The sequence below is a fragment of the Anomalospiza imberbis genome, chromosome 3 (assembly GCF_031753505.1).
Source record: "Anomalospiza imberbis isolate Cuckoo-Finch-1a 21T00152 chromosome 3, ASM3175350v1, whole genome shotgun sequence".
Classification (NCBI taxonomy): domain Eukaryota; kingdom Metazoa; phylum Chordata; class Aves; order Passeriformes; family Viduidae; genus Anomalospiza; species Anomalospiza imberbis.
The window spans coordinates 64,131,500-64,150,350 of NC_089683.1; the positions used below are offsets into that span (position 1 = coordinate 64,131,500).

At 39.1% G+C, this 18,851-nt stretch overlaps 1 protein-coding gene across 1 annotated transcript in view; it reads right to left on the reverse strand.

The window, feature by feature from the left end:
- ARFGEF3 (ARFGEF family member 3) overlaps positions 1-18,851 on the reverse strand; it is an 86,825-nt gene that overhangs the window by 12,729 nt on the left and 55,245 nt on the right. Inside the window, exons 17-31 of the mRNA XM_068184810.1 lie at positions 18,708-18,818; positions 17,246-17,396; positions 16,519-16,833; positions 14,763-14,896; positions 13,888-14,033; positions 12,983-13,162; positions 12,480-12,624; positions 11,259-11,381; positions 8,518-8,621; positions 7,020-7,164; positions 3,745-3,873; positions 3,041-3,217; positions 2,365-2,479; positions 1,487-1,589; positions 808-939 (exon numbers count right to left, since the gene is read on the reverse strand). Coding sequence (XP_068040911.1) covers positions 808-939; positions 1,487-1,589; positions 2,365-2,479; positions 3,041-3,217; positions 3,745-3,873; positions 7,020-7,164; positions 8,518-8,621; positions 11,259-11,381; positions 12,480-12,624; positions 12,983-13,162; positions 13,888-14,033; positions 14,763-14,896; positions 16,519-16,833; positions 17,246-17,396; positions 18,708-18,818 — 2,210 coding nt within the window. The remainder of the gene's footprint in view (positions 1-807; positions 940-1,486; positions 1,590-2,364; positions 2,480-3,040; positions 3,218-3,744; positions 3,874-7,019; positions 7,165-8,517; positions 8,622-11,258; positions 11,382-12,479; positions 12,625-12,982; positions 13,163-13,887; positions 14,034-14,762; positions 14,897-16,518; positions 16,834-17,245; positions 17,397-18,707; positions 18,819-18,851) is intronic.

Here is an 18,851-nt window from a genome sequence, read left to right on the forward strand (position 1 = left end):
TCTGCTTTCCTATGCTGAAACTGTCATGTGGTATTTACAGTTTTATGGTACCCTGCAGGTCACTGAGTTCAGTCTGCTGTATTTCAAAGAACTTGTTTCATATAACCACTTTCATAAAATGAATAACCTTCATTGTAGTCAAAAGGACCCTAGGAAGGTTCCAAGTTTACTTTCCTGATTCTGGTTAGGAGTTAGTGAATAACTTGTTAAATGTCAGCATTACCCTCTAGTTCCCAGTAACCCTTTTTCTTCTTTGCAATCTATACCTAGGTATTTATAGAGAAAAATGCTTGGCTACGTTAATCAAATCTTGTTTTCCTATTTTCATATCACCATCTCTGTTCTAGTGCAATTTTTGTTCTTTGAATTTATCATTCCTTAACAGAGTATTCAGAAATCTACGTGACATTCTTGATGAGGATTCACAGTGACAATACCATTTCCCTTTCTCTATCAGAAACATCTCACTGAAGTATGCTGTCCTGGCAATTTTAAAAATTGCATTACACGGTAGGCTCATTGTCAATCCTCTTTAGATAACTATGTATTTTTTCCCACCCGAGGCATTTCAAATTCCTGTTTACAGGGCAAAAGTTCTGAGGTTTTCTTTTTTTTTTTCCCTAGTTTTTGAATTCAGAGTAAATAGTTTTTCTGAATACTACTATAAGATAATTGATGTTAGCCTGGTGATGAGAAAGTCTTTGCCTGTAGGGCTTGTGAGGAAGATGGTGGAAAAAATACACCTTCATAAAGAAAAGCTCCAAGTTTTAAAGGTTTTCTGTCTTCCCCTGAAACATATGTCAGTACCTGCTGTGCCATGGCTCTGATCCTCCAGTACTCAGCTTCAGCACTTGGCGAGAGGGAGGGGGCTGCCACCTTCACTTCACAGGCATCTCCACTAAAGCTTTCAGTACCACTGTGGAAATAGCCCAACAGGTTCTATAGAGAGACACAACATCAGAATTTCACTGTGCGTTAAGCAAATGACTCTAGCCATGTCCTGCCTGTTTGTGTGAAATACAAGATTCAGTGACCTTTGCCACTTCCACCAGCTGATCACCGGCCATCTAGCAATTAATATATCCAATGTAAAGGTAGCTTTTAATGGATGCTGGTCTGCAAAGACTTCACAGGATTTTTTGTTTACAAAACAGACAGTGAATTGAAAACTAGTCTATATGGAGCATGCAGCTACAGCAAAGCATCATTGTCTTCTACCTAGTTTTTGTACATCCAAAGGAAGAAATTGATCAAAAGGGAAATTTTCACCTATTGAACTCTTCTGATTTCATAGTGGCAAGGCAATTTAAAATAAGTCTGAACTGAAAGCTACTAGTGTGGTCTGTATACATTTAGAAAAATTGATTTCAATCTCCACTGTTGATCCAACATGTTTAATTGTGAATTGACAAATTAACAACTTGTCAAAAGTTAGTGCATCCACTGTGTGATTACATTTTGACTGACAGCAAAATGGCAGTTTTACCTTTACTGGCTCCAGAGTGGCAGAGAATGCATCCTGCAAGGCACAACATGCAAGCCTCCACATCTCTTCAGTAAAAACAGGCCCTGCTGTCACCAACACATACCTGCAAGGACACAGGAAAATGTTACCACATTCAAGGAGGAACTACACAATTCTTACTCATAAAGGGAGAAGGTTGAAAATTCCCATCTTTGGAAGTGTCCAAAGCCAAGCTGGATGGGGCTTTGAGCAACTTGGTCTAGTGGAAAGTGTCTCTGCCCATGGCAGGGCAGTTGAAACTAAGTGATCTTTAAGGTCCCTTCCAACTCAAACCAATCTCTGAATCTATGAAAACAGAACAAAAGGCTTACTCAGTAAGTAGGTAGCTAATGTTATCCAATCTCCTCAGTTGCTACCCTGACCTATTTTTGGAATTACACTATAGTTTTGATTTTTTTTTCTCCTTTGCTTTTCCTCTTTAAGTAGACATCTTGCCACAAGAACGACACATTATGTAATTGTATAAATGCAGTTCATATTTTGATTATGACTATAATAGCCTGAAGACTGAGAAAGGTGCTAATTATCTCTAAAGACCTGTGAATGCCAGGAGAAGACCCTTTTTCTTAAGGATTAATTATTGACTAACTATTTATAAGTAATGTGCAAGTGCTTTTTTTTGAGACTCATACACATAGTAATGCCTAAAATCACAAGTTCTGAAGCACACTGAAATCAGCAAGAAAAGGTTAATAAGTCTAAAATCCATTATTCCACTAAAAAGACCTAAGACTTATTGTAGACTTCTTCTGAAATGTTAACCAACTTATCAGTCCCCAAGTTCTTCAAAGACATAGACATAATTTTTGAATGTGCTAAGAGTGAACAGATTGGGTTACCTGATACAGGAGCAGCCAACTCTGGAAATAATTTCTGTTGGTTCTGCTACACAGGCTACCAGTAACTTGAAAAGATCTTTCAACATAGTATTGATCATATTTTCATAACCAATATCTATAAGGAAAAAACACAGACTGGTTTTAACATCATTGCCTTTTCATTATAATTAAAGATAAACAGGGCAACACTACACTTACTGTTATTCAGAGAATTTGCAAAACCAAATGCTTTTTATGCAGCTATTGAAACATGCACCGAATCAAGCTGAAAGAAGAACAATCCTTTTTAAGTTAACAATATAAAATGTCTGGACTGAAGTGGTACAGGACAAATTATCTTAGATCCTGTTTCTGATATTCTAGTTCCTTATGATCAAAGCCTTTGTATATTCTTTTGGGAATATACTAAAGATTATGATCTTTTAATTTTGAAGATAGCCCTGCTCTGAGAAGGAGCCTGGTCTAAATAACTTCCATAAGTGTCTTACGATTTTTTTCCCCATACATTTTTTCCCCATAATTCTAAGCCCTATAAAGAAAAAAAAATCCCAATCAGAATTTTTTAACTCTCTTCCTATTTTATGCTTGAGCAACCAAAAAAGCAATGAAACGACCTCAAGTAGCTATTCAGCAACATGTCACTGATGACAGTAGATATGACACTACAATGACATACCTGAGTGTATGAAATTCTGAATGTGCTCCACCACAAGTTCACTGGAAAGGCCAATGGCATGCTTGAAATTAGAAGATGCCACATCCCAGTAAGAGTGGTCACCATGGCTGCGATGGAGCCAAAGAGACATCGTGGGAAGAAGAAGATGTACAACTGCATAAATGCCAAATCCTGGTCCTTAAAATAAACACAATAATGGTTGTATGTACTTGCTTACAAAGCCTACAAGCTCAGTAAATTTGCTAACTTGTTCCAAGCTGAAGCCTGAGGTAATGCTGAAGTAAAAAGGTTCTGAAACTTTTTTGTGGGATGACAGTGGTAAAATTCTGATGTAGTTATGAGGTACTTTTAGCCAACTGTTTACCTGCAGTGTTTCCCAGCAGATCTGCAGGATTATGTAATTTTCTCTTCCATTTGCTAGACACGAAGCCAACATTTTCTCTGGCTAGGACATCGATAGAGTACCACACCTCTTTATTGTGCAATGAATTGAAGCATACATTCAATATGCTCTTACAAGATGCCTTTTGTCAATAGAATGATGGACTAGCTGGAACAAATCAGCTCTGAGAAAATCCCTTTGTAGCAGAGAATGTGTCTGTGCAGCTTTAACACAAGTAACATACTTTACAGAAATGACTTGGGAGTCTAAAAGGTTTGGTTAGGAATCCACTACCTCACATTTTATCAAGCCCTTTCATTACCAGGTGTCTTGGCAACGTCCCTTAGCAACTCAAAGAGCAGATCCAAAGTAGGAGGCTGGTGCTGACGGGGACAGTTGGATATGGCAGTTGTTAATTCTTCCAGCAGAATAATCCAGACATTGATAAGGCCTACAAGTAAAGAAAGAAAGATTAAAAACCATGAGTAAGATACTGCTTGACACAGGTGAAACTTGCCCTCAGAAATGATGGAAATTAATAAATTAAGTAACTTAAAGATTATGATTCTTGCATGTTTACTGTTGCCATGTAATGGTTGTGGGCAATAGTAATTTTTGAAATGATGGTTTCCTTTTCCCTCCCTTTATCAAGTTTGTGTTTTGTCCCATCCTTCCTCATCAATACAAACCTTGTTCTGGTCACACTTTACTATTTTTACTAGCTCAGTCTCTTTAACCTTGTGTAAAACATCCCACAAAAATATATAAATAACACCTCATCTCATTACCATTGCAAATGCTGCCCAGAATAGATTGTACTCCCTTAGATTATGCCTTAAAGTAAGGCTACTGAGGAGACTAGCCATAATTTAACTGGGTCTATTTGGTACTCAGGACTAAACAGTAAAAATGTCTCATGAGGTATGATCAGGCTGCCTCACGTGTCCTCTTTAGATGTTGAAGAGGTCATAGAGCTGGACAACTGCCAGCAGATAGAATACAGATGAGCTCTTGTCTACACTGGCAAACAGGTATCCCCTAAAAGATTACAGGACACAGTGAGTATTCAATACTATTTTGAAGATGGTTAGGAATTGCTGCCCTTTAATTTTTCACAGATCCCGTAAGTATTTGCTAGTTCCTCATGATAACATGAACAACTAAGAAGGATCTTGCACATTACACTCTTGAGTTAAGGTCCTGTTCCCTTCCAGTGGTAGCTATGTTGATGTAGTCTGTATCTTAATGATGCTTGCTGGCTAATTGTGTTCTAAAAGCAATACAAGAGGGAACTTTTTTTAAGATTAACTGAGCTTGCTGACTGCAAGAATCGTCCTGAGAAACAAGGAAAAAACAGTGAAATTATTACTTCGTAACTAGTTTGAGGATTTATTTATTCACAGCACTTTCAGAGGGCAGTGATGTACCCTGTTTTGAGTCAGTTAGACTTTAATGATACTTCTGGATAAGGAAACAGCACAAATGACTCAGAATGAAATATGGAAGTTTCCCAATCTGGGAGAACTGAGTATCTCTAAAACACCCTCTTGAAGAGTCCACCATGAAATCAAATACACTATGAAAATATACTCCAAATATGGCAAAGTAAATTAAAAAATTTGCCTCATCCTGCTACTGACTTTGAGCACTAGAGTGCCAAGTGAAGACTGCCTTGTGTCTTTGTAAAGTCAGTTTGCCTAGCAATGTTCTAACACCATTGACATGTAAATAACAAATTGGGTGAAAGTCTCAGGGCATAGCTCTGACAAGAACCAGAAGAAGGTTTATTTGCTGCAGGGTGGTTTTTCTGTTTACAGCAGGAGACTGACAGGCAGAGTCACTTTAGAACTGTAGGCAACTGAGGTGGGGAGACCCTCGGTCAAGTTCCAAGTCTGATTCAAAGCAGAGGCTTCAATGACTTGGGTCTCCTACATCCCAGATGAATATCCTAAAATCCCCTGAGAGAGAAAAACCAAACCCAGCATAGAAAGAAGTAAAAGGTTGTTTTGTGAAAGACTAGGACTTGTGACTTTCTGGTTTCAAAGAACAGCTTTTCTGTCCTTTATCCAGGGTAGCAGGAACAGCACAATCCATGTGGTGGAAGAGTCTAGATAAAAGTAGGTACCAAGAGCCAGTCTGGCGAGGCACATGAGTGAAATGCATTGGAGTCAGCCTGCTTTTTGCCAGGTTGCAGCTGACTCTTCACAGAGGCAGCCTGGTTGGAACAGCTCAGTAATCCACATATTCAGAAGTGACTGTGAAGCAAGGGGTTAAGTTAGAAATGTAGCTAGTAAGATGAAGGACATATATTTTGATTAAGGGCTTAACAAGGAGATTAGGAAAAAAGTAATTATTACCAGATGAGGAAAATTGAAGCAAAGACAATATATCATGTATCTGACTTGGCTGTATTCTTAGAAATGACAGGGAATATATGAAGTATTGTAAAATGGTAGGAACCATAAATACACTTGGATTCTAGGAATGATTGGGCCCAGGAGAAGGAGTTTGGAACGTGACCAAGGGGTCAAGAAGTTTTGGCAACGAGATAAAGGTGAAGAGTTTACCACAAGGAAGACCTCTTACTTCACCTTCAGAAGCCCACTGACCCAATTAAAGAAGATGACTGTGCAGTCATAATGAACACTCAGCTCACTGAAGTACAAAGCGGGAGTAGGTGATGCATATGCAGAGGCATCTTGGATGTCTTTATGAATATGTAGAGCTTTTGTAGATATATAGAGAAGCTACAGTTTTGGAAATTTGCACATGTCTTTAGAGGACTACCTTCGGTATGCCCAGTGTGCTGAATAAACATGCCACTTTTCAACTTTAATTAGTTGAAGAATCTTCTGTCCATGCATCAACTGTACTGCTGTGAAGGTGTCCTGAGCCCAGAAGCCATAAGGCTGCATTCCTCTACTGCTTGGCTCTGTACATTCTAGTTCATCCAACACCTGATTAATCTACAACCCATATAAACCATAAAAATAATCAGGGGACAAATGCTGCTTGTTTTTTCTGGAGGCCATGGTGCTTTTTATGGACTTCAGAAATTCACTGTTTATTTCAACAGACCACAGGGCCTAAGTTTGGAAACATTTACACAATTATTCTTTATCCTTCTAGACTGCAACTCAATACTGGTATTTTTTTTCTGTTAAAGGCAGGCCTGCCAATACCAACTTTAAAAGATTTTCACTCCTTTACTTCAGCTGTGGTCTAGTGTCATGATTTGACACCATGTCAAACCATGACATCTAGAAAGTATTAGAGTGTTAGCTCTCAGAAATACACAATGGTTGTATTATGAATATCAGGATAATCAAAATAATTGTTAATCAAAATATTGTTATCTTGCCCTAAGAGAGGGGCTGTATTTTTCTTATATATGAATATATATATTTCTTTTACATAAAGAAGGTGACAGGACCTGAACTTCTGAGCTCTGTGTGCACACATGGGTGTGTGTAGACAACAAGGAAACAAACTATCAAGTTTTCCCTCCTTTTTGTTTTCAGCAGTTGGCAAAATTTGCAGCAACACGCCGAAGAAGCAATTGATTAGTTCTGTATTTATTTCTTCCAATGCACTTACCAGTGTCATCATCAAAGTCAGAAAGGATGCACTCAATCCCATCCTCACTGCTGGCTGACTGTTCCTGCGCTCTTCGGGGCAAGTTAACCAGCCGGCCACTGAGGAAGATGGGTTTCAAGGGCATTTTATAGATTTTGGCCAGCAACTTGGAAGAGTGGAGAAGAGGAGAGAGAGAAGAAAAGAGAATATAAATATCCATAGGAAAGTTTGCAAAAGTAATCACATAAAACACAGGTACGTAAAATAAAATAAAAGGTATGCAAACACAACTAGAGGCCAGAAGTTTTCAGTTCACTGACAAGTAAAAAGTTGTGGGTAAAGAGAGGGAGAGCAGCAATTTAAATAACACATTTCTGAGATGGGAGTGTGCTCTCTTCTCATTTGTGAAAGGCAAACATTACAACTCACCGATTGCATCTAACAAAGCTCCGTTAGCTGTACTATTGCAGGGATGCTACCAGCATTTTATCAGGTCTTTCTAAGTAAATAATGTACTTGCAATTAACAGAAAAGATTTTTTTTTAGTAATTCCTGTTCTACTTTTACTGGCAAGTTAAAAGGTATAACAAGATATAAATGGCTGCTTCTTTTAAAGAGGAGAAATTATTTCTCCACTGTGAACTGGAGTTTGTAAGGATGAGGAATAGCAATGTGGTACAAATAGTGTGTAGACAGACCATACATTAAATATATACATAGATATTTACTGACTTTTTTAGAAGAACAAGATAGCAAGTTGAGTTTGGTATACCTGCTGTTTATTATTCTGAATTGCTTTATTCTTCTCTCTTTTTCTCAGTCTGCATACTAAATCCACCCATTATCTCTGAATTTAGATATTAAGTACTTTCAGTAATGATAGTATCCTTTATTGTGCTTTTGTATTGTACTCAAAAAATCATGGCCTGGGTCCAACAAAAAGTCCCACAGGTACTACAGAAATATAAATAACATTATAAAATCAGACCAAAATTGTCCAGGTAACCCTGGATAATAATATCTAATGTGTGCTAGAAGATTACAGGAAACATGCCAGCATTCTAGAGATTTGACCTGAGCTTCAGATATGTCTGCACGTTACAAATAAGCTGCTTCTGCTTTTCAGAGGGTGTGACCTATTGTTTTTAAAAGAAAAGAATTCTCACCTTCTTGATTTTTTTTTGTCTGTCATTCACAACATTGTTTATGGTAACTGTTTAAATAAGAATTAATTTATCTTTGAATTATGTTACTATGAGGTTTTGAACATTCACATTTTTTCACTTGCTCTCTGAGTCTAAACGCTGTTATCTCCTCGGTTTTCCCACTGCTAACTGGCCTGGAATGTATTATATTCCCTCAGATTACCACTGTCCATTTGGCAGTGCAGGGTATTACCATCAGGGTCACCACAGACTCTGTTGGGTTCATGCAACTCATCCAATGACTGATGCAAAGCCTGCAGGTTAGAATTATTTCCTAGGCCAGGTTAGTGCCTGTATAAGATTGTTCATCATACCTGAGAACATCTCCTGAGGTAATCAAGTGCAGGAAGGCACAAGTCTGTAGATGCAGATCCTGATCCTGGCACACAGTCACCCATCTCCTTACAATCTACTTCCCCTGGGGACAGGAAAGACAGCATTGGGAGGGACAGAAGAAAAGAAATAAATAGAGCATTAATTTTCTTTTCTCAGTCAGTTACAACCCAATGTTTGAACAGAATCCAGAAAACATCCTTTGTTTGATCTTCTTAGATGACAGCCAGGTGACCCCCACACAAACAATACAGTAATACTGGTCATAGTTTGTACACAATTTTTTATATGAATAAATGCTTTAACAAACATATGCATATTTAATATCTATTTAGTAGAGTCTTTGGGAGTTCTAATAATCAAATATTGTATTATCTGTCATATTGACTCCATTCCACTTTCTTCCATGGGTGTAGGAATTACTTACTTATATTCAGCATTTGCTCAATTACTGTAGTAATTTTTTCTATTCATTTGCACCCCACTGCACCAGAAAATTCATCTGCTACAAGTTCTTCCTATTAGTTTATTTACTGCTTAAATCCATCATTTTATATTTTGTATACTACTGTTGGGGAAGATGAAATAGGAAAACCTTATAAATATGATTGCCTGGCAAAAGATTTGGAAAATACAGACATTGAGATGAGAACTAGATTTGAAATAGCAAACCTTGACTACTGAATAACTAGAAAACAATAGTATAGCCAGGCTGAAAGCAATCCCCCTTTCTGATTAAACAATGCCCTTTACCTGCAGATAGGTCCAAAGGTCAGATGGAATGCTCTGTCTCACCCCCAATGTATGGTTCATCCCACACCTGTGACCCTCCCCTGAAGTATCAGGTATCTGTGACCCCATTGGCCCAAGTCCTGTTCCAGCCCACCTTGAAGCCCCCTGATAAGGTGTGCCTGAGGGACTGGACGCTCTCTTGGACCTTCCCCTGGGACCCTCGCTCGCTCTCTCTCTCTCTCTCCCTCTCCCCCTGGGCCTGCCACGAGTTGCGCCTGGCAACTCCAAGCAGGGCCTTTCCCCTTTTAATAAACCACATTTTCTAAGACCTGACTTCAGAGATCTCTCATCCATCCAAACCGTCCTGGAGACACGCGCTCGCTACAACTACACTTCCTTCTGCTGTCTAATGCAGGTATCAAGGTCTCACAGTTTCAACTATATGACACATATCTTCAGGTTCTAGTGCCTGCCTCTTGCTGGTATTCCCAACTTCCATCAGCAGCTGCTTCTTTCAGACCAGCTTCACTAAGGGAATTCAATAAGCAGAGCAGTTCCAATACATGCTGCTGCTGAGCTCCTCTCTGGATAACTCCATTCACTCCATCATTTTCCCTGTCTGCCAGTCTGCCTGTCTTATCTTAGCTAAAGTTCTGTCCACCTTAGAATACTTGGCTCAAAACCATTTTTCCAGTTTAGCCAAATACTTCCCATTCAGTGCCAAGTCTGAAGCATGACTAAATGCCTATCGACATTAACATTTTCTTGCCTTAAAAAGTTATTCTTCTCATAAAAAGCACAAGATAAATATTAAATTATTTTATTAGATCCTACTTAGTGTTCTCCTTTCACTATAGTTATTTGCTTTTTCTAAGCTCTTAACTATTAACTAACATAATGTATTTTGAACTTTTGTCTCCTACTGAGATCAGCCAAGTCAGCCAGTGACGTTCGAATCCTTAAGTTTTACAATAAAATGCACATAGTATGGCATTGTATTTGCTGATGTTTCCCATAGTCCTATTACCTTTAATGCAAAAAAAGACCTTGCTTTTTGATATGTAACCACAATGGGGTCAAAATTATCTGATGAAAGCAAGAAACATAAAGAAATATAAGAAAGACTTTTAAGCTCTCCAGAAGAAACATGAGTTCCCTCCACTGGTACTGGACATGTAAGTTTATTTCTCTTTTTAGTAATAACTACAATTACATCACAAGGTGAATTCTTCCCCCATTGAAATCAATGGTGAAATAGCTCAATAAGACAAGAGTAACATTGAAGAGTAGATCTGCTGCAGCAAGGTGCTTCATTTAAATCAAAAGGAGTTGCTTACAGACCTAGAAACCTTGTAATTTGATATTCATATAGAAACCAAAAGCCCCATTTTATCACTACTTAAAAGTTCTATAATTTACATCCACAAAAAAAACCCCAACATTGTCACAGTTCAATGAAAAGTGTCAAATTCTAGTGATCAAGGCAAGCCCTGGATCACCAGCATGGGGGTAGAATGACCCAGCACCATATGCCTTTGTTCCGAAGGCTGGTGAAGCATGACAATTCCTCTGCAGGGTTACCCTGACATGCTATGCCTGGTCTCTGCTGCCCACAGTGTAAAACAAGCCCTGTTCTGTTGCAAACAATCCATGCAGTCTCTGCACAATCTCAGGCCATTTCTGCAATAATCTAGGTTTGGATGTTTTCTTTGTTTTATTGATTACACGAATATAAGCAAGTCCTGGTGTAACTAAGATCAAATTAAGAAGCAGACAATAGTGAGATGCATCTTTGCTGCTATAAAAACTTAAAGAACTGATAGTGTTAAAAATGTTACAGAAATAATCTCACAGTCTTGATTTATTTTATTTTTTAAAGTATTCTCGACTCAACATCTTCAGCGTCCCTCTCTTTCCTAACATGCTGTGTATTACATAACTGAATTATCCTCTTCTGTGGGATATCACGACTTAGTAGGAAAATATTTACCCAGTCCTTTGACAAACTTCATAAGGCACATAATATAACTGGTGGCAGCATTGGCGAAGACCTGGATGTTGTCTGTGTTTAGAAATGCTTCAAAGACATCAAACACTGGAGCCTGGCGTTTCCCTGTGGAGATAACAAGATGAGAACTCTTCCTCACACCCTCTTAAAAATAATTTTCCAAACATTTTTAAACAATTTAACTGAATCTGTAGAATCTTTTCTATTCTGGGCAGAGGCAGAAATAATCTTAAAAGCAAAACCTTCTCTTGTTCCCGGGGCAACTCGTGTAGCCTTTCATAGGAAGTGATTAACTCCCTCCTTTGCCCAGTCTGTGACAAATACCAGTTTATGCCTGCTCAAATGGTAAGAGCAGGTTTCAGCTCTTGAACTCAGGAGCTAATACTTCTGTTTGGTGGAGGTTTCTGTTTAGTTTCTGGTTTAGTTTTTGATAACTGCCAAGATTACATCAATCATGCAGAAAGCTATTCAGACTATAAAGTAACAAAATAGCCTTGATTTTCCAAAGTAGATAATCATCTTCAAAAGCTGTGTACACCAGCATTCAGCCATCAACCATAACAGATCTCAATGACAAAGTTTAGGAGGAAAACCACGTCCCTTACACGTGACTTGTCATATTTAAACAACCTTCTAATAGGACAAAAGAACAGAAAAAATGGATTTTCCCATATTAACACATTTCCATACAAGCAAACATCTCTGGGAAGGATGCACATTCTTACCAAAATCTGGTCTGTAATAGCACTAGGAATCTGAAAGCCTTGTGATCAAATGCCTGGACAAGCACTTGCCTAGATTATCACATTAAATTACAGTGAGGTATAAGAGCATTAGGTTTCATACAATAGTGAAGACAGTTCACAAGAGACATGCTGCTTGGATACAGTCCTTTCTCCAGTAGGACAGTGACAAATGCTCAGCCAGGCTCAGTACCCTTGCACTACTGTCTTGCTCAGAATTATTCAAATAGGTTTGACACCTTTCTTTCTCATCCAAATAATTTGTTAGAATGTAGAGGACAAAAGGTCAGAACAATATATCTGCTTTCCTTCCTACCTCAACTATTAAGTCAGATACTTTGGTACAGTTCTGGAGTGTTGTAGTGCCACTGTTCAGTTTGGGCATTTAAATACATTGAGTTAGCTACTGTGTCCCCCAGGGAATCAAAAGCATGTTTGACACAGTGCAGGAAGTCCTTACCCATAGAGTATTCTCCTACGAGGTACTCTTTGACCTCTGACTTGCTGCTGCTATGCACTGTTTCCAGGGCACTGAACAGGGGTCTCCATCCCGACTGGATCTGGGTAGAACACATTTCCACCAACTCTCCTATAGAGGTAATCACCTGCAGCCAGTGTAGGAGGGGTTAAAAGAAAAAGAACCAAAAAGCAGAACTGATATACAGATGAGAATGTTTTTAAACACATTCCTAGACCTCACTATGACAATCTAGATTATTCTTTAAAAAATTTTAGATAGTAGAAAATCTTTATTTAATTGCTTAAAGGCCAGGTCTACTGTCTCTGTGCTCTGCCACAAAGCTGGACTAGGTAGGCAGAGCACTCCCAATTCCTTGAAGATGTTTAAGGGGCAGCATTCAAAGGGAACTTGGGAAACACTCTCAGGTGGACCAAGTGCACGCTGGAAACCATTCTTATGGGCACAGAGACCAGATACAGACACATTGATCAGAGCTAACTTGCCTGGTCTTGGACGTCCTCATCACACAGCTCCAGCTGCATGATGCGCTCAAAAGGGCGGAAAAGTGCCTCGTTGAAGTGAAAGTGAGAAGGCTCATTCCAGTCCATCAGCACTTCTGTGAGGATGTCATGGATGAAGGAGACAGCCTTCTGAGACACATGTCTCTCCTTGTGACAGGCAGCCTACAGGGAAAGGAGAAGTATTAAACTATGTCCAAGCAAAAAAATTGTTTTTAGTCAGACACTTTCGAGGGAGGTAAGCACTACATGATATTGAACCTTCAAAACAGCTTCACCACTGATGTGACCAGGGACCCCACTGTAATGAAAACAGGAGACTACTGCCCCGGAAACAGATGACTGAGACTCTGAGCTGCCTAGAGGTCCACAGATGTATGAAAGTTGGCTGAAAATTAAAAACACATAGAGCTAAATATAAAAAAAATAAATACTAAAACCCACAGATCAGAACTTGTGTGAAATGCTGTCTTTTGTTTGGACCGTGTGACCATTTTTCCCTTCCAAAGGTAGCAGCTGAGCTGGCTTTATATGGGAAAAGAAAATCTGCCTCCCTTTATAGGAAGAATTGCAAGGATGCAGACATTGACACTGGAATATGGGCAGATGGAGGAGTCACTTAGAGCCACTTGGGGTGGTTTCATTTTTTTTCACCAGGCACAATTTGCATCATATTGCAAAAATCCAACACCCTGTCCTTGCCCATTTCAGTCACTTACAAGCACACTCCCTGGTGGCAGTATTGCAATATATGACACAGTGTATACAACACAGAGCAGATTTGACAATGTTGAAGGTTGTTATACATTTTAAGAGCTATCAAGCGTTCTCCATCTTTCTCATCTTTGTTGCTTTGTGCAAAAATTCCCATTTTTGTCCCCTCTTCCTACCTCTACAAGGTGAGGAGCCACTAGGCTCCAACAGCGCATGAGGTGGAGCAATGGGCGGGATTTACTCCTTACAATTCTGAGCATGGCATCACCAAGTCGGAATAAGTGAAGAGCACTTCTCCTGTCCTGTGTAGATTTTACTTCACCTACAAGAAAGTATAAGAATAAATGGAAGCTAAGCATCAGCTGCTCCTCCACTCCTAAATGTCTGAACTGGAATTAGAAATTATTGATTAAGCAATTGATTATTGGTAAGCTTTAGTGGGGGCAAGAAAAAGAAAGAAAAAACCAAAACCAATGTAAAACACAGCCTATGCCTGTGTAGGTAAAAGGACAGGAGATGGAACCAAGTTTAAAGGTTACTAAATAATCTTTAAGTAATCACTTTTTTTGCAAACATATGAAAGACAAAGGCTTGGTAAAGTCATGCAGATAAGTTAAGCAAGGAGTTAAATAACTGATATTAAAACCCAAAATGGTAGTTATGAAAGGTTTTGGTGACATCTACAGGAAAGATTATAAACTGCAAATTATTTAGCTTTGATATTTAACTTTGTATCTCTTATTAAGAAAAGGACAGAAAGAACAGAATGTGAGAAAATGCTTTTCTGTTCCCCAGTCACTAACACTTGTTATTTCCTGTTGAAAGGGATTAATCTTCCATTGCTCTTACAGCATTTGGAAAGACACTTCATCCTCTCATTTCAAATACACTGGTGCTTTTATCACTAACAAAAGATGTAATCAGGGGACATATCACTTTTAAAATAAAAAATAGCACTTAATTCATCTATCTTAATTTTAATTTCAGATTAGTCCTGTAAGCAGTACAATTGCATATAAAACACTCTGTACAGGATCTTCAAATGATTTACCTGGCATTGCTAGTGAGTAATCAACTGTATCTGTGACTGAATGGAAAAGCTGGGCCTGAGAAGCCTTCTTGAGCTGGTAAAGGAAACCTGCCAATGCCATCAAGTTTAACTTGTCAGCAGCATCTTCAAAAAGCCTGTAGGTAAAGAACAGAATCTAACTGAAAAATTCATGAGATGCAGACTTAAATGTGTATGTAAGAGGAAAAACTCCTGTCTGTTTGTGGCTTCTATACATTGGCTTTCGAGACACATTGGTTACTGAGGGATTTTTCATTTATACAGTGCTGCAGCAAGACTTTGATCTAGAAGCTTTATTAATTGGAGGGTAGAAAGCAGGATGCTATGGGATCAACCTTTCAAGATTCAACTACAGTGGTAAAACAGAAAGTCACTTTTTCAAGTTAACTTAATGCTATAGCCCATTCATGAACCAGTAACAAAAAAACAGTTGAAACATGCCCAGTCCTCACAACACATATAGCTTATATTGTAAGCTATATATCATATATCATAGCTTCACTGACTTTAGGGCTACACCAGTTTGCTCCATCTGAAGTTACCAACCCTAACTTGAAAAATAAATTAATTCAAGTCTCATAACTAAGGTTACTGTACCTGAATTGCTAGTTTAGAATATTTTGCAGGTTTTGGCTGGGGTAGAATTAATTTTTTAACAGTGGCTAGTATGGGGCTATGTTTTGGTTAACAGTGAAAAATACAAGCAAGAGTTGTTATTTTCAGCCACAACGGGCTCCTAGGATTTAACAGTTAAAATCTGTACACATAAACCAATAAGTGTGGTTACACTGGAGGGAATCTCCACAGAGATTACAGTGAAATTGCATATGGTGCAGCCAGAAATTGACAAAAATATGATTTTCTGTTATTGCTTTTCATGAAAAACTTTCTCTTGTCCTAAGAAACAAGGGATTAAATCCGAATAAACATTTGCACTTAAGGGTAGAAATGAAACCAGCATCATTAAAATTACAGAATTGCTATTCTCTAATTCTCAGAACTGAGCTGTATTGTAAGTTTCCTAAATAAAATATATTTTTTTGCCCAGAGTCAAATTTCTACAAGCAATTTATGCATTACTTTTGGCTCTGAATTTAAACATTACACCTTCCTATGGGCAGAGATCAAGATGAAAAATATCAGTTGGATCAAAAAGGTAATTGCAAGCATGCAAACCCAGGAAGTTTTCAACTGTAGCCTGGGCTGCTTAAAAAATAGCAGAAATAATATCAGTTGGCAGACCATGATGAAAGGACATTTAAGACAGCCATTCTGTGACCAAACGTGGTTCCTTTTCTCCTCTGGACCCACTAGGGAAGCCTGACGAACTGTCCACACAGCCCTGACAGAAGCAGCTGCTTTCTGACTGACACTGGCCTTGTCAATCAGTCCCTTCCTGTCAGGACAAGACACCCCTTTACTTTGCTTAACTGAATACAACATATCAATTTACATGCAAGAAATAAATCCACCACTCTCAGGATGCATTTGATTTGCTTGGCATATTCACTGCTGTGTACAGACACACTCAGCTCAGTACTTGCATGTACTGCAGAGATGAAAAAACCCCACGTCTTTTAGAAGCTGCTGGTTGTGACAAACACACGGCTCTCTTGTGAAATTCAACTCAACCAAGTGGCTGAATTGAACAAAGATTAGACCCACTGCAGCACAAAAAGGGCCACTTTGGTACTGCTTTGGGTACAAGGATTCTGGCTCCTGACAGCAGTGCTTTTACCTGTCAGCCTGCGTGGAGAGCGTGAGAACAGCCTTGGCAGCACTGGTACCACACAGCAGACTGCCTCCACGGAAGTCAAAAGCTCTGCCCTTACTGCTGTCCTTGATGAGATCCTGGATAGAAACTGGCTGAATGACAGGGTGGCTGCTGAGGGTGGTCTCTTGCTCGGGGGTCAGTGCCTGAGGAGCCTCCCCAGGCTCAGAGTCTGGGTGCTGCCCTCCGGGTGTTTGCTGTGACTGGGTGATGGTAAGGGAGGGCTGGGCAGCGCCATCACTGAAGTGAGTGTGCTCCAGTGTGCTGATGTACTCACATACTCTGGGAACACACAGAAGAAGCAAAAAATTAATAAACACCCCAAAACAACTCCTCCCTGCACTAATCACAGGACATTTCCCTCAAACTACACATAGATAACCTTTCTTCTTACACCCATTGGCCTCCCATGTGCCTAGACAGCAAATAGTTTGGGGGAGGTGCCTGAAAAGCTCATTTAGGTTCCTGGGTCTGCCACAGTCTTCTGGTAACTCTGAATCTTCTAAGCATTGATTTTGCCCCAAGAAGTGGTGGAAAACAGCACCATCTTTTCTTTTAGAGATACTGACAGTTAATTCACTCTGACATTGTTTATACAGAACATTCACAGAGTTTGCAAAGCCCTTTTTCTCAGTCCCTTACTTTCATGCAACATCGCCTGAATTCTGGCTATTTTGGGAAAGCTGGTGAGTACCTGAATACATGAGGCCAACAGTCCTGATTATGGCTTCCCATCTCCAGACCCACATTAAGGACTGCATCCATACACAAAACATGAGCAGTGTGCAGGCAGACTCCCTGCACTTTCCCCATCTGCTCCAGTTTCTGCTCCACTTTCTGTTTCACTGTAGCATAAAAAAAATTAAATTAAATTAACTTCTTCAGCTTTCAAACAAACACTGGTTTGTATACAGGGTGATGGTAAAGAATTACAGTCTGAAATCTATAAAACAACATGAATTTTAGACAAAAAAAAAATACCAACCCAATCAGAGAAACCCATTTCTTCCTGATAAACCTAAGGTAGCTTTAAAACTAAAATCCTTTTTGACTGATCATATATACGTGAAAAAAAATCAATGCTGGATTGACACTCTCCACCCCCAAATTCACATCCTGTTGCCCACAGAACAGTTGCCGATTGCCAGTGATAGATGGCCAACTGGACATTTTTTTTTACCAAAATCTCCTTTGCTATGAAAAAAAAAATAGCATTTGTGGATTTCCTATGTATTTCCATACAAAAAATTTCACCAAAAAGCTCTTGTCAAAGTAAAACTAATCTTGATCTGAGCTACAACCATTTGGATCTATTTATTTTTTCTGAGAATCCCTGAAAAGCTTTGTTTGCATGCTGCATTGGAATGGAAACAAGTTTTGAAGCTTTGCAAGCTTTCACAGAACAGATCTGTTGGCCTCTGGCCACCGCTGCTGCCTCCTCTGCTTCAGTGCAGTCTGGCCAACAAAAGCTTGTGTAAGCTCAGGCTTTCTCAGTTTTGTTTTCTCTACCAAGACACCAAATTTAAGTACCAAGCAGGGTCACTTGTGAAATACTGTCTTTTGTTATGGGCTTCTTGCCATTAGAAACATAAATAGAGGAATTTTGTGTACTTCTTCAAATAGTCACTGGAGACAACAACTGACTTCAACTTCCACTGTGTTTGAAATGGTGGTACAGAGAAGCTAAAAATGCACAAATTTTTATTCCATTTTAATCAAACATGATTCAGAAACAGTTTTAAATATCTGATGATGATGACAAAAAATAATCAAGGATATATAAACCAGACAGGCAGAGCAATGTAAGCTCAGCTTACATTACCACCCAACACACAAAAATCCCCAAATAAGCTGTTTCTCTGATGCTCTCTGGTTGTACTAGTAGCACAAGGTTTAAAAAGCACATGTTGAAAAATGCTGCTGGCTTATGCATTGTTTCACAGATTTCAGTTCCATATAGAGTATAATTAATGGGACAATATGTTAAGAAATTAGGACAGCAGGCATGTACTGAAGACACACATCCCATGTGCCTACAAGCAAGTAGTGTACAGCAGAACAACAGAGGGAAATGCCACTACGTGTGGCAAAGTGCTTTCCAGTTGCAGTCTCACAGGCAATGTAAAATGAGGTAGGTAATTTAATCGTGTAGTTACCTTGAGCTATAGCATCACTGGGTTCTTGGATTTCTTTTTCCTCTTTCTCTTCTTGGACACAGGAGGCCGCAGACATTTGGGCAAGAGCAGATGCACAGTTAGCAGCGACTCCTGTAAAGCAACAACACAATTACTGTAGAACCA